Source organism: Tribolium madens, unplaced genomic scaffold (genome assembly GCF_015345945.1).
Source record: "Tribolium madens isolate multiple individuals breed KSU strain unplaced genomic scaffold, Tmad_KSU_1.1 Scaffold_19;HRSCAF=116;Tcas5.2_LG9, whole genome shotgun sequence".
Classification (NCBI taxonomy): domain Eukaryota; kingdom Metazoa; phylum Arthropoda; class Insecta; order Coleoptera; family Tenebrionidae; genus Tribolium; species Tribolium madens.
The window spans coordinates 7,748,657-7,763,841 of NW_025400983.1; the positions used below are offsets into that span (position 1 = coordinate 7,748,657).

General features: G+C 39.5%; 4 protein-coding genes across 14 annotated transcripts in view; 2 read left to right on the forward strand and 2 right to left on the reverse strand.

The window, feature by feature from the left end:
- On the forward strand, positions 1–2,303 carry LOC123012959 (putative receptor-like protein kinase At1g72540). Its single transcript, XM_044411210.1, has 5 exons — positions 1–262; positions 319–1,537; positions 1,585–1,734; positions 1,781–1,987; positions 2,048–2,303. Exons 1-5 carry the CDS (start codon positions 84–86, stop codon positions 2,246–2,248), a joined length of 1,956 nt encoding a protein of 651 aa, XP_044267145.1. The 5' UTR covers positions 1–83; the 3' UTR covers positions 2,249–2,303.
- A 105-nt stretch (positions 2,304–2,408) lies between these two features.
- LOC123009139 (25S rRNA (cytosine-C(5))-methyltransferase nop2) lies at positions 2,409–4,794 on the forward strand. Its single transcript, XM_044405268.1, has 2 exons — positions 2,409–2,591; positions 2,638–4,794. The coding sequence occupies exons 1-2, from the start codon at positions 2,483–2,485 to the stop codon at positions 4,743–4,745; spliced, it is 2,217 nt and encodes a 738-aa protein (XP_044261203.1). The 5' UTR covers positions 2,409–2,482; the 3' UTR covers positions 4,746–4,794.
- On the reverse strand, positions 4,794–6,320 carry LOC123009150 (dynein axonemal assembly factor 3 homolog). The gene is made up of 2 exons (XM_044405279.1): positions 4,949–6,320; positions 4,794–4,901 (listed from the first exon to the last, which is right to left on the reverse strand). The coding sequence occupies exon 1, from the start codon at positions 6,283–6,285 to the stop codon at positions 4,954–4,956; it is 1,332 nt and encodes a 443-aa protein (XP_044261214.1). The 5' UTR covers positions 6,286–6,320; the 3' UTR covers positions 4,794–4,901; positions 4,949–4,953.
- A 936-nt stretch (positions 6,321–7,256) lies between these two features.
- The window catches only part of LOC123009304 (disintegrin and metalloproteinase domain-containing protein 11), a 160,489-nt gene continuing 152,560 nt past the window's right edge, over positions 7,257–15,185 (reverse strand). For 6 of the 11 annotated variants that reach the window (XM_044405540.1, XM_044405548.1, XM_044405532.1 and 3 more), the window contains 10 exons: positions 14,941–15,175; positions 14,696–14,888; positions 14,487–14,646; positions 13,307–13,445; positions 11,800–11,946; positions 11,141–11,212; positions 10,836–10,906; positions 10,389–10,780; positions 9,959–10,335; positions 7,257–9,818 (listed from right to left, as the gene is read on the reverse strand). In XM_044405540.1, the coding sequence (XP_044261475.1) occupies positions 9,557–9,818; positions 9,959–10,335; positions 10,389–10,780; positions 10,836–10,906; positions 11,141–11,212; positions 11,800–11,946; positions 13,307–13,445; positions 14,487–14,646; positions 14,696–14,888; positions 14,941–15,175 (2,048 nt within the window). In that variant the 3' untranslated portion in view covers positions 7,257–9,556. Of the gene's footprint in view, positions 9,819–9,958; positions 10,336–10,388; positions 10,781–10,835; positions 10,907–11,140; positions 11,213–11,799; positions 11,947–13,306; positions 13,446–13,764; positions 13,871–14,486; positions 14,647–14,695; positions 14,889–14,940; positions 15,176–15,185 lie in introns of all 11 variants that reach the window. The other 5 variants (XM_044405563.1, XM_044405556.1, XM_044405597.1 and 2 more) reach the window with 5 other exon arrangements.

Genomic DNA, 15,185 nt, shown 5'->3' on the forward strand with positions numbered 1-15,185 from the left:
CTTTCAAATACTACTGTGTTTATAGGTTAATTTTTTTATTTGGAAATAAAGTGCCTTAATTACCCGTCCGAACAACAAATAAAATGGATCTTGAAATCAGAAAATTACCTTTGGACATCCGTTCCCGTCTGATAAGTCTTCTGGAATTGCAAGATTCATGGAAAAAATTAATGGCCATGATACCAGAAACATTGTTGTTAAATAATTACAAATGCGATATAAGTCACAATAATCCGGCCAAGTATCGTTCCGAACACTTCCAGTGAGTATTTCGATTCTAAATTTTTTGTTGTATGCCAAAAATGTAGAAATTTTTAGCATAATTGAAGATAATTCAATTAAGAAGCGAATTTTTTGTTCTGAAATTTTGTTACGTGAATGGGGCACTTCAGGACGGGTTAGGCCTGCTGTAGGTCATCTGAAGTACCTTTTGGAGAGAGCAGAGTTATTTCGAGCGGCTGATTATATTGCTGTTGATGTTTTAAAGCAGGAACCGCCCCCTAGACCTACCAAAGGGCCTGCGGCTCCAGTTGTAATCAACCCTGACGAGTTAGAAGACCCGGAAACGAAACGAATCGAGAAAATTTTGGACGAAATTAATTACCCCAGTTCTGCAATTGAGAATATAAACAAATTGAACTCAATTAACACAAATTTGAATTACAGTACCAAAAAGACGATGAAAGTGATACCCAAAATTATAATTAGTGAATCACCGGATATGGAAGAGACACCTCCACAGTTCCGTCTACCGGTCGTTATCCAAAATGAAAAAATCAAGTCAGAGTCAGATTTGATTAAATTTTCACAAGAATCGGTTTCAAATAGCGATAATAACGCAAATGTTCCGCATTTGTCATCACTTTTGACCGATGAGGCTTCCAATAATAACATTCCTGCTGTAATTGCCGACATAACGTCGTCAGAATTAAGTTCAGAAACCATTGCTTCTGAGAGTAACAATTCTGTGGTCAACAGACCGAATTTGTCGTCACTGTTGAATCAGTCAAGTGACGACTCTGAACCTAATTTCAACTTGCCTGCAATCAGCGAATTAAGTCTCTCTTCAAATTCCGGTTCTTCGACAAACTTCCCCGCTTTAAGTCAATTAATTGAATCGGAAAATAAATCTACTTCTAAAAATTCGCGCTCCTGTTCGTCTCCTCTACCAAACTTGTCGTTGAACACTCCTTTGCCTCACTTCACCTACTGTGATTTAGCAACAGCGACTAATAATTTCGACGAGACACCTTTGGCTCAGGGTGGGAGATTTCTGGGTTCTGGAGCTTTCGGTAAAGTTTACTTGGGTGTGGGGTTGACTAGTAAACCAGTCGCAGTGAAAAAAGTCATTTTGGAAAATGTCGACGTCGTTCGAGTTGATGATATGGTTACTAAACAGTTTCGCAACGAGGTGGAGATTTTGAGCAAATATGAACATGAAAATTTGGTAGCTTTGAGAGGTTATTCGTGTGATGGGGACACTTATTGTTTGTTGTATGAGTACGTCCCAGGAGGGGCTTTGAAAGACCGGTTGCAGGTGAGTGTTTGCGAAATTTGAATTATTTATTGTGTTTTTTATTTCAGAAACACGAATTGATTTGGACGGAAAGGCTGTACATTGCTATAGGGACAGCGAGGGCGATTGCATATTTACACACAGCGTACGCCACTCCCTTAATTCATAGAGACATTAAAACTGCGAATATTTTACTTGATAGTAACAATAAGCCAAAGGTTTGCTTCTGTTGTATGTTGCAATAATAATTATAMATTTTTTCAGTTGTGCGATTTTGGCCTGATTAAACGTGCTTTAAACCAAAACACAAACACAGCAAGTACGATTTTTGGGACTTCAGCATATATGGCGCCTGAAGCTTTCAGGGGAGACGTTTCAGTAAGATTAGATACTTTTAGTTTTGGAGTCGTTYTGCTTGAATTGTTAACTTCAATGCCTCCAATGGACGAAAGTCGAGAAGGTGTCGATCTGGTTAGTTTTACATAAACAAAAGTTTTTTATTTATTTGTTTTTATTTTCATGATTTTATAGGTGACCCATATACAAGAAAACTGTCAGAACGGTATTAAACCGTTGTTGGACATCGCAGTCGGCTCATGGCTAGCGAATAATATTAACTTTGGAGAGAAATTATTCGAAATTGCAATGGATTGTTTAAAAGATAAAAAAGAGAGACCGACAATGACAACAATTTGTGGTATTTTAGGCGATCTAGTCCATAAATCTTTATAAGATCAAAAATATCTATTTATATTTAAGTATTTATTCAATAAATATTTTATTATTTTGTTAAGGTTTTAATAATTTTGAAAAGAATTAATTTGATTTACCGCCTTGTAATGGGTTGGCTCGAAAATGGTACCAACTTAAATTACGAGTTGGTCACATTGAACGTCAATATCTATAACCTAAAAATTGTGTTTAGTAGGTTTTAAATGTAGCACGTGTGTTTTGTAAATCAGTAAAATGGGCAGAAAAGCAAAATTTAACACCGAAGGTGTTCTTGTTAAACGAGGGCCAGGCAAAAAGGCGAAAAAACAAAAGGACCCAACGTTTCCAAAAGCATTACTCAATGGTAAAAACACAAACCTCAATTTTTATGTTTCTTATCGAACTTTTAGGTGACTCTGAAGCGAAAAAGTTGAGTCACAGACAGAAGCAACGTCTGAAAAAAAGGATAATCAAGAATAAAGACATCGCAAAAGTCACAGATGAGGAAAGTAGTGAATCAGAGCAGGAGGATGGAAAAGTATGGTTGAAGCCTTCTGTGAATCAAAATGACACCAAAGTTCTGCCTGATGAGGAAGACAAGGCTGGTTTTACTGACGATAATAAATCCTGGTTGAAGCCAAAGCGGCAACAAGTTGTTATTGAATCTGATGATACTAGTGAGGAGAGTGAAGAAGAGAATTTTAAAGTAGGGACGTTGAATGATGTTTCTGATGATTCTGAAGATGACGACGATGACGATCTTCTCCCAATTGAAAAGCAGAACAAGCTACTTAAACAGCAACAAGAACAGGAGGACCAACTTGCTGAAGAAGAGCTCCAAATGAATATTGCAGACAGTGAAAAATTTAAACTACCATCAAAGAAAGAACGTGAAGAAACTACAAGTTTGCAGGAAGTACAGCAACGTATTCGTGACGTCATTGGAGTCCTTTCTGACTTTAATAAACTCCGCGATGAGAAAAATTCACGTTCCGACTATTTAGAAATGTTAAAATCCGACCTTTGCACTTATTACAGTTACAATGAGTTTTTAATGGAGAAATTTATGCAACTCTTTCCTYTGAACGAACTTTTGGAGTTTTTGGAAGCAAGTGAAGTTCAAAGACCGTTAACTATCAGAACTAACAGTCTTAAGACTCGTCGTCGCGATTTAGCTCAAGCTTTGATTAATAGAGGGGTTAATTTAGACCCTGTAGGGAAATGGAGTAAAGTGGGCCTTGTTGTGTATTCTTCTCAAGTTCCCATTGGGGCGACTCCGGAGTATTTGGCCGGTCATTACATTATTCAGGGCGCTTCGAGTTTATTACCAGTCATGGCACTCGCGCCGCAAGAAAACGAAAGGATTTTAGACATGGCGGCGGCTCCCGGGGGCAAAGCCTCACACATCGCCGCTTTGATGAAAAATACAGGAGTTTTGTTTGCTAATGATGTTAATAATGAACGAATCAAAGCAATTGTCGGGAATTTCCACCGCTTGGGGGTTGTTAATTCGGTCATTACGTGCGTAGATGGTCGGAAGTTTCCAAAAATTCTGAAAGGATTCGATAGAGTCCTTTTGGATGCTCCTTGCACTGGAACAGGGGTTGTCGCAAAAGACCAAAGTGTCAAAACCAGTAAGGACGAACAGGATATTCAGAGATGCTATAATTTGCAAAGGGAGTTRCTTTTGGCAGCTATTGATTGTCTTAATGCGAAATCGGATACTGGGGGATATTTGGTTTATTCGACATGTTCGGTTTTACCGGAAGAGAACGAATGGGTGGTTGATTATGCCTTGAAAAAGAGGAATGTTAAATTGGTCGATACGGGATTGGAATTCGGGAATGAAGGGTTTACGAATTATAGACAGTTCAGATTTCACCCAAGTTTGAAATTGACGAGGAGGTTTTACCCACATACCCATAATATGGACGGATTTTTTGTTGCAAAATTCAGGAAATTCTCAAATTTAATACCTRCGACTGCGGGAGAGGAACAAGGAGAAAAAAGAGAACTAGAGGAGGAGGAAGTGGAGGAAGAGGTTAATACTAAAAAACAGAAAAAAAATGGAGAAACACAGTCGAAAAAAGTGAACGAAAGTAAAGAAATTAAAAAAAATCAACAAGAACAGAAGGAATTTCTTCATGAGAAAGTTARCACKAAAAATCAAAAAATGAAAGGAGAGATGAAATCGAAGAAAATGAAGAAAAATGGAAATATTAAGAAGAATAAGCAAGAACATCATGAAGTTGTAGATGATGTTAAGGAGAAAAAGGAGGTAAAAAATAGAAAGGCAGAACCGAAGAAAGAGAAAGTTAATTCAGCAAATGAAAACCAATTGAAGAATAAAATGTCGAGTCCGGCCCAGAAGATTGTGAAAAGTAGTAAAAAAATCGATTGGGAAAAAATCCCGAAAGAAGCTAGTGTGAAASTAAACAAGAAGATTAAGAAAGTTAAGAAGAAACAAGTTGGAGTTATGCAAAATAAGTTTTCAAAAAAGAAACAAATAAGTCGTTGACTTATTTAAATATTCATTTTGTATTATTTAAATAAAAGAATTGTAATTATATGGTTTTTTATTATTTACAATGAATACAATTATAACTTCCTTCATGTGTTAACTCTTGAAAATATTAGAAACTTGACAGAGTTAAAATCATCATCGTTAAAGACCCTGAAATTTATTTTTTAACACCTTGAGATTAAGACCAATATACTTACACGCTTTAAATCTTCACAAACTTTGCAAAGTTATCTTTACATGGGTCAAAACGGATTTCTTTAATTTGAGAACCTTCCAGGGCCTTTTTGACGTTATCACCGAACTCTTGCAACTGTTTGTCACGATGTGTGACCACAAATTTTTGGTTTTCCACCAAAAGTAACCCATTTTTTGCCAAAATGTGGTCTATTAAATCTTTATTTAAACGATTGGTGTAAAAACACCCAAAGTAAATTATTTGGAACAATTCGCGGTATTCATGTTTGTGTAGCAATAGTTTGAGGAGGGACAACGAAACGAATTTAATGCTCACATTTTCTAAATCGATACATTTATTTTTGGCGTTGTTTTGAGTTTCGTTCATTTTTGTATCGATAACACGTTTTTCTCCAACTTGCATAACGACGGGTCCTAACTGTTTATCCGAGGTGTTTTTGTGGGAGTATTTTTCTCCGTATTGTATCTCGTGGAAGATTTGGCAGAGATTGTGTTCGGTTACATCAGTGGCTCTGTGTAAATTTTGGCCATTTGTAGTTTTGAGATAGACTTCATCTTCGCATTCTAGTCCGAATGATATGAACGGTCCGGTCTGCATGTCTCCCAAATACCCATAATGGACGAATTTTTCCCCATTTGGTATCGCCAAACATACCATTGATCTGTTTGGCTTAGAGACTTCTGACTCTAGCCACGAAAAAGCGACTCCATTTAGTCGAAAATTGCGATACTCTTGATTACACAATTGTTTTGCCCCAATTGAGTGAAGTCTCATGTGAAGATCCCAATCAAAAGCCCCCAATTTCGAGTCATATCTCACCCCCAAATTTTTTCTCAAACGTCTATCCCAATAATCGCAAATGTCAAATTCGTCTCGACTACACCAGAATTTTAATAAGTTCTCCAAATAGTCACGTTCTTTATATTTGATCTCAAGCGTCACGAAGGGCATTACTTGTTTCAAGTATTCATAGTCCGTCACCATTTTAACTAATTGGGCCGCCATAGCTGCAAGGAATTTTGCTACAGAGGGCCTCACAAGACTATTTCCGTACAATTCCATAAAAAACTTAACTTTCTGTTCGAGACCCATAACTGATGGGTGTTGAAAGGCCACATTTAGGAGCAGCAGTTGTTTGGCGATCGTTTCAACACTTTCTTCCATTAAGAAAAAGTTGAGTTTTGTGGTGGTGTGTCTATAACGACGCGCTAGTGTTTGGAGGATGTGGCGACTGTCGGCACCTCCTACGAGTAAAATGTTTAGTTCCTCGGGGAGGGTTTTATTTTCTTTGAAGTATTGTTCTTGGAGGTCTAAGGCTGGAGATAAGCCCCAAAACATTGTACTGGCACTGTGACTCTGACAGTGAGAGTATCGAACTAACGTTGCCATGGGGATTACGCCAAGATGGTAATGAGGTGAAGGAGCTGAGGGATTTAAATTTTTGACGGTGAACACAAAGCATCCATTTCTAAAGAGATTTTATATCAGATGTAGGGCATCGACTATCAGTTTTTTCCCTTGAAATTTAAAGAATTTTTTTACGAAGCATGTTGGCGTTATTTGGAGACATTTAAAAATAAGAAACGTTCGTAGAATCAAAGTAAATAATCAAAAAGGCAATGCAAGAAATTCTGAACGGTGAACAGTATTTCACTGTATTTAATTTATATGCAGAGTGATTTAAAAATCTCTATCTAGCAAAATGTTTCCGAGTTATTTTTATTAAAGCTGAAAATATTTTGTTTTGCCAAAAATGTTTGAACAGGTCAATTTTCTTTTTAAAAAATACAAAATTCTCAAATTGGTTTAAAATTGTATGTTTGTTTTTTGTTGATATTATTTCATTTTTTGGTATTTTTTTTTTCGAAAACTTTATGTAATAGGTACCTATTTAATAATTAATTAATWAAAAAAAAATATCGATGACGTCATTACTCAAAAACCAAAAAGTGTAAAATTTAAATCAAGTTGAAAATTATGTATTTTTTAAAAAGAAAATTGACTTGTTCGAGCTGTTTTGCCAAAACAAAATATTTTCAGTTTTAATAAGATTATTCTATAATGTTGCCGCTCACTGTGAAAACACAGTGAAAATTTTATTTCGCTGAATATCAACATTTTATGTTTAATTAAAAAAACATCATGTCAATGGAATACAAGCAATTACGAGTACAACATATCCATGGACATAGACATGCATATTCAGCAAAATAAAGTACTCACAGTATATAAATAAAAAAAAATTGGAAACGCTTTTTGTGCATTTGCGTATTAAGGTTCCTTTTTAAGGTTTGAATAAAAGTCTCATAGGTAATAATTAATTTATTTTTATAGGCAGTGTGATTAAATCGTCGTAACACTATATTTACATCCATCTGTTTTTCCTTAGAAAACTTTGCAAGTGATTCCGCATACATGTGAAAATTTCTCTTATATATTACCCTGAAATCTTCTACCCCCTTACAAATAAACTTCAACATACATAAATTTTTATTAAATACAGTATAGGTTTCATAAGATATTCGATTATAAACATAACATTATGTACAGAGGGTACAAGATTTAAACAAATAATACAACAATGAGCAATTTTTCCATCGGGTATCCTTTATAATGTAGGTACTAAATATTTGTTACCTTTTTGGTTTGTTTAAATTGCAGCTGGTGTGTGGTAAATTTGTGCCATTCTTTGTGTTAAAAATAAAACAATCTGTGCACATTTTAGTCATAAAATGATTAACGATGTTTACGTTTTATTAGGTACTATTGTAAAATGATCGGTTTTTGGCACGTCTTTTTATTATATTCCTCACCGTTTAATAACTGAAAAACGAATATTGTACAGCAATTTCTAAGCTACACAATTATTATTTTGGTTCAGAAACTGAATTGCACATTGGATCTTAGGTTATTATAATATGGACGTTATAATTGACATTTAATTATTTATAACTTAAGTATCGTGTAAAAAGCAAATAAATTTGAGTTGTTTGATTCTTTCTCGTCACTCGTAAAGGGGCACATACAACTAAATCGAAATCAAATGTGAACAAATTAAAACTAACGGCGCTTCCCGATGAGCACCGCCAAATCAGAATAAGAGCGGACTTTTCCATTGTTATTTGTTTTGTAATTAACATCGCAACAATGTCTATCGTTCCAGTAACTCAYGTTTTTCTTATGTACATTTGCACACTACTTGCGCTGGACTATTTTTCTCATATGTCATTTTAAATTCTGCAGACTTCTTCTACTGAGCATTTAGAATTGTTTTAGTCGTGGTGAGATCACGACTCTTAAAGCGGGCGATCYGTAGCGCCACCTGTTGTTWAGATATGTCAGCCTTGCTACGGGTCGCAGCCTTAAGAGTCAACGTCCTCTCAAAACGAATTGAATAATATTATCATCTAACAACTAACTCAATTCGTTCAGGAACAACACTACACATACGTACCCACTCACGACTGTATTTTTTGAAAGGTACTGTACATCATTCACCGAAATGGATGGAGAGCGTAAAAAATATTCAACAATTTTCTCAACAAAAATCTGAGACAGTTCAATTGATGCAACTTAGCGTAATGTAAAATAATGTTGGTGTCGTAGGTAACGTACGCGTGAAGCTAGGTTTACACGAATCRACCTGTCTTCAACATAACACTCTGCATTTAGTACGATGATTTAGGCCTTCGCCTCCGTGAAGTATCACTAAAGAGAAACTGGAGACTAACTTACAAACTACAATAAAAAAAATCGCCTTGTGGTACGATTTCGTGTTGTATTTTATTAATTTCTTTAATTGTAAGGTTTTTTGGGCGGACTTCACCTCTCGAGCGTTCTAGGCTAGGGAAGCAAGGGCGCCAACAACTAAGGCAAAATCGGGAATCTTCCAACATTATACACACCACGGATTTAGAATTATGCATGCATTTTCTTAATCAATGTTTTAATTAATTAAAATGCACGTGTCTCTCTGTAAACAAATTGTCAACAACTATAAAAGTCAGCCCGAAAATGCGGCTGCACAACACTTAACACGGGGAGAACTGTTCGTGTCACTCCAGCGATTTTTTATGCGGGGCGAGGTCGTCGTCTTCTAGGACGTTTCAGTCTTTTTTAAGGTTGTTACGGTGCGTCGCGGTGAACTAGCTGGCGATGACGACGTATCGTAAACACAAAGTCGGCCGAGGAAGGCCCTGCACGGGGGTAAAAAGAGATTTCGAATATGCGGAGAAAGAAATACAATGGCTAATACTGATTTCGAGTCAATTTTTAAATTCGAATTTTCGGGCCAGGCTCCAGATTCGTTCAATTCGTGTAATTCAAAACAAGAAGCAGCAGAAGTAGACAGGTAGAGGTATAACACGTATCAATGTATAGACGGAGAAATGCTCGAATGATATAACGTAGCAAGACTGCCATTCTATTTCTCTCTGGTTTTGTCGGAGTAGTTAATCTTTTCGGATCGTGCAGAACTCCTCTGGACACGTTGATTTAGAATATTTCCTACGTACGTTGATTAGTCACCATCATCACACGCAATAATTATGTACAGGTCGTGTCACTGGGCGCTTGTCGCTGAGAGTCTACCCTGTAATTTCAGTCACTATCAGTGTTTATACTCGGGGTATCGCTTGGGTCTGTGGATGGTGGCGTGTTCCGGGTGGGGCGGCGCGCCAGGGGGCCCTGGGGCGGGGACAGGCGCTCGGGCGATGCTCGGCGGCTCCTCGCTCGTCGAGCTGCTCGGTGAAGGGAAGTATTCTCGAGGCACGGCGCCGCCGCCGACGCCGCTGACGCTCGCACTCGCCTGTCCCATGGCGTCCTCACTCGCCCATCGGGCCATCTGTTGCTGAGCTTGAATAAATTCATCACTAGAAAACAATAAGTATAACAGAACTACCAAAGATTGGTAGCGAGCTCGAGGATGTGGTCTCGACACTCTCGACACCCTCTGCTCACAAACGKGCGGGGTTTGGGAACAGAGGGCGGGGCAACCCGCGACGCGCTTTACCTTTCGCTGTCGGGGGTGTCTCCGCAAGGAGCCCCTCTGTCGTGATCCGCACTCTCGTAGATACTCTCCTCCTCTGCCTGGTGGTGGGAATGCGGGTGGGGGTACGGGAGTCGTCCGGAAGGCTGCCGGTACCGCCCGTACACAAACCTGCTTTCGCGGTGGGATTGGTGACTGCTTTCGCTGCAAGCAGAGGAGGACTCCTGGCGGTAATGCCGATCGGCTTCCGTTTCCGACATTCGGATGTCCTCCGAACCGCTAGGACTCATATGCCTCGAATGGTGTTCGAGTTGACGGATCAAGTCTTCTAAATTACGAATTCTAATAGGACCACATGGCGGTACCTCATCTTCGTCTTCTTCTTCGGCTTCCACGACAACCTAAATAACCAAACATTGTCCCGAATGTATCTAATGATGAAATGTGGACCTACCTGTGGCTCACATACCTTCTCCTGGCTACCACATCTCTTATATTCCGAGTAACTTTCGGCACATTGCTGTAAACTTCTTCGTAAAAGTTCTTCACTAAGGGCACTACTGCTTCCGGAAGGTGTGGATGTGCCTCGATGCGAAGCAGCATTCCTTAAAGCTTTAATAATATCTTCATGATAACCGTTTAAGGTTTTTAAGGTACGTTCAACTTCAGATGCTCCCGAACCTGACATTAGTTGAGTCATACTAGCTTCAGCTTGACTCATCAGTTCTTCAGATTGGGCACCATCTCCCATCGATAAACAGTAATCGTGTTTTTTCAAGATACCTTTCTTTTCAGGGAGCTTTAAGTTGTTGTGTTGCAAATCGATGAAAGACACTGATTCTTCTTCTATATAAAAAATACTTACGTCAAATATAAAACTTGCAAAAAATTTTGAACATACCGGAGTGTCCTTGATCATCCTCACTAGTAGCACCAACACCCATTCTTTTAAGCTGCTGCATTTTATGCTCCCTGCAGATTCACGGTACACAGATAAATATTTTTGATTAGTTTTTTGTTCTTGTTCATCAACCGTAACATTGATGGCATGCAAGCGTGCAAAATCAAAATAAAAAGGCACACAGTTTTTGTTAAATGTACTCGTATATTGTACGTACAATAAAAACAAACATAAAAAAATAAAACGTGGTAGAGAACAGTTAAATGCAACATTTAGTGTGTAACCATCACATCAATTTCACTAACTGGAATTGGGACGGTCCTCCGGCACCCATGTGGTTCGACGAGCGAAACAACACCCTTTGTGAATCGGCCCGGCTGACAAAAAATAGTAGTGTCTTAGTATATCTAGTAAATGATGTATGCCACTTTTGAGTACAAGCTGATGAAGGTTTAGTTTTTTTGTTGAAAAGGGAGTGTGTCGTTTAAGTTTTTGTCTTGGATGGGTCAAGTGGCGGAAAGAATAGCATTCAAGTTCGAGCAACGCATCAAAATGTATGACGTGCCCGTTTTGCATCGCTCGTGTTTTTGCTTGTACTGAAAAGTGCTCAACACTGGCGAAAAAATATTATTTGCAGATCAAGCCAACGCTACACGTTGCAATAATATTTTTGTTGCAAGGTTTTGCGTCAGTTCGAAATCGATACTTTGAAGTAGATCTCGAACTTCCGCCCATGTATCATACAAGAAGAGACGGTGCTATTGTACAAAGCTTTTTCATAAAAACCATTCACTAAATGAACATCCACTGAATGACCTAACAGTGTACATCACTAAAATGACCGTTCATTCAAAAGWAATGCAATAAACGCAAAGTAGCGAAAAAAAATGTATGGACACTCATTCATTCGACATTCACGCAAGGTATTGAATGGCTGAAACGTGGGATCTGGATGACCACTTACCCGAAAGTTGCGACCCCTCCGCCTAAGGTCAAGATCTTGTTAGCGTTATCTAAACTGTCCTCTTGCGAGTGGTTTCCAGCAGTATGGATGTAGTTTTTCGGAATAGGCTTTTTGTACGGTTTTTCATATTTGCGAACGGTCGTCTTCCTTCCAGTTGTTAATTTACATAAACCGAACAAAAAATGGAGGAAAACGAAGAACCGGATTAATAATTGAACTCGCAAGACGCGGCGAACTCGACTCGAGTATAAAAATGGACAAGTTCGTTTAGGGCTCGTTAAGATCCGATCATCCTTTAAGAACAATTCTTTTATTGTGTCATTCGAGGTGGTCACGTATCATGGCGTCATAAGGACTACGTTATTTCCTGCGCCTGTTTTCAATTAAGAAGGGGGTTGGCTCGAGTCGAATTAACTCACCGCGTCTGGTGTCGAACATGAAGAAGAAGAATACAAAGGACATGCCCAGTTATTTGGAGTAAAAAAATGTGACAAAGTTCTGGTTTTTATTTTTTACTTTTGCAGTTATGGAAGCGGCGTGTTTGTGACTTGAATAATTTATGTAAGTAAGTGTGTTGTGTAAGTTTAGTGAATTCTGGGGTGAGGTTAGAAAGGGCGCATACACTCTGCTCGCATTCATAAGGCAGCAGTGGCTAATAGAGACAGAAACAGACATTCCCACATTGCATAACTCACTCTTATGCATATATACATGACATTAAATCCCGAGCTCATGCAATATATCGAGCTACATGAAACAAAACACCTACAAACGACATCTCTTTCGAGTCGCTCGTAGAAGATAATGAGTAGGCGATTGATTTACGTGGATATTGTCGTTGGGGGGTGATTCGTTCAGCTGAAAAAGATGGCGCATGCTGCATGCTTAGGAGGTTGAGAGATTGAAAGATTTACAATTTTACCGCAGCATCCCAATCATTAACGGTGGGAGGGGGTTGCGATACACGATTCATAATCAAATCGACGTCCAACCTGATGGGGCATTTATTGACTGCGTCAATTACATAGGCGTAAAATACGAACTCAAATTGGCTTTTGACATGGCCATATTCGAAATTTTAATATTTGACGCGATCACAACTCGAAACTATATTATCTATCTGCACGACCGATAATTCACACTCTGAACGAATTAACGTGCTCGCATACTTAATAAACACCGTCCATCTGGAAACAGCATTCGAATACAAGTTGAGTTCGTATTCGTGCCGATAGTTCGACGCGAATTACGCTGCGAGCGGCCCATTGTAAATCTGTGTTGTAGTCGCAGACAGATATACGTGTAGGCACATATCGCTCGGTGACGGATMGGCGCGTTCCGAGACGCCGGCGATGCGTCACCGAATCTTGAAGTAGTAGAGCTACACACAACTAGCTTAGAGGCAAATCAAACGAGAAGTAAAAACGGATCGCATCGCAACGTAACGAAAGAAGCGAGAGCGGATGCTGAGAACGTGGATCGCTACCTGGATGGTCTGCTCACTAACCTGAGACAGAGCGAGAAGTTTTTGTGTACTACGACTGACCTGTAGCAAAGGGCCATAGTTGCAAACAGAATGAACACACCCCCTACCACCGACATGAGTGTACCCACGAGAAATATCGTGTTGGACCCGTGATAGTCCGCTGAAGGTCCAGCAGCGTAGCGGAGGCGAGACGGGAGGCAGCGGTGCGACGCACGGCGACGTCAGTCATCATGCATCAACACACAGGCGAAGAGAGAGAAGGAAAGCACCAATGAGACAATATACAGACACGAATGCGGGCCGATTAGCCTCTTTTTCGTTATACTTAATATCAAAGTCGTTGTTAATWTTGTACAATACACACAGAGCAAACACATTCGGAATATAAATGGGATAATAGTGTTACGTCACGAAAGCCTATGTACAGGACATTGCGCAAACTGTACTTGATCACGCCACGGATCTCACTCTGTATATACCTGTAGCAAACGGCCACAACAGCAAAACAAATGAAGACGCCCTTCACCACGCCTACCAGGATGAACACCATGGTCAGCGTTTCCAGGTTGTCCGAGTTGTTGTTGGCTGCGAATGACACGGCATTTCTGAACCGACCGTCATGTGCTCTGTGTTTGTACACAAGCAGGCTAGAAAGTGACGTTCGACACCCCGGCACGGATAATGCATTTAACCAGATGCGAAACTCTCGTCGGCTCATTTGATCTTTCGTTTACGACTTTTTTGACCTTAAAGGCTCAGTCCCTTTGAAGTGGTGTGAAAATAGTACCGCGAAATAAAACTGTACATAAAAAAATGTACACTAATACCATTTAATGTAAGTTTTAGTTAAATTTATCTTTTTTTATAACATACGTACGTGTTAACAACAATTATCAACGTATAAACGACATAAACAAACCACACGTGACTGTCACTTGGGTAAACGACCAATAACATCACTTTTGTTTARTGTAAAGTCACGAATGAGTACGATAGTGCGATTGGGACATTTAAATTGCTGTGTATTGGCTATCTCACTCACAGAACGAGTTTCTTCGTCTTACTTTCGCATCTGGGTAATAAGCCTTTAATCTGTGAACTTGGTACAGTGGGTATCRAAGTCACTTCCTCCTGATACGTAATTTTTCCGGACGAATTACTGCTTCTGGAGCGAACCGTTTCGAGAGAACCGTATACATACCGTAGGGGGTTTCTTTCTTTTGCATGCTCTTCGTTAGGTCAATCGCCGTGGTATCGGGTGCACGCGTTGAGATTGGTGCTAAAGCTACCTCAACTTGGAGGGAACAGTCGGGGCCGCCCCACCCCAGTTCGCAGTAACATTTGTTCAAATTTGTGCAAAACTGTAAATAAATAAGTATGGTGTGACGCGCCACTTTTTCTGGCACTTACCCCATGACCGGAACACTCGAGGTTATTGTTGTTAGTAGGACACTTTGTTTGGTCGATGTATGGAAAAATGCTCGAGCAAGTTTGATTAAGGCAAATGAGGTTTTCTCCGCAGGGTGTACCGTCCAAAACTAAACCGACAGTGCGGTGGGATTCGCCATCGTCGCTACCACCGGAGGAGGATCTGTAAATGGATCTGTTTCGAGTTTATAACTAATTCCGTGATTGTTCCCCGTTGAGAGACTTACTTGCATTCGTACTCCGTTCCCTGAATCGTGATGAATGTCCTCGAGAATGGCGGTTGGTCCGCACCCGATCCTATTAAAGGCTGTCTTTTACCCTTCTGGCAATGCAAGGTCCCACATTTTACATTTTCCGGTGCACATTTCACGAACGTATTGCTTCCCACACTTCCGCAATGCCCGTTGATCGAACCTTTGGAATTGAACTTTTCAAAACATTGATCGTCGGCTGCCGTTCCACCTGGAAACGT

Coding starts and splice junctions, on each gene's coding strand:
- LOC123009150 (XM_044405279.1), bottom strand. CDS start 6,285: ATGTTTTGGGGCTTATCTCCAGCCTTAGACCTCCAAGAACAATACTTC.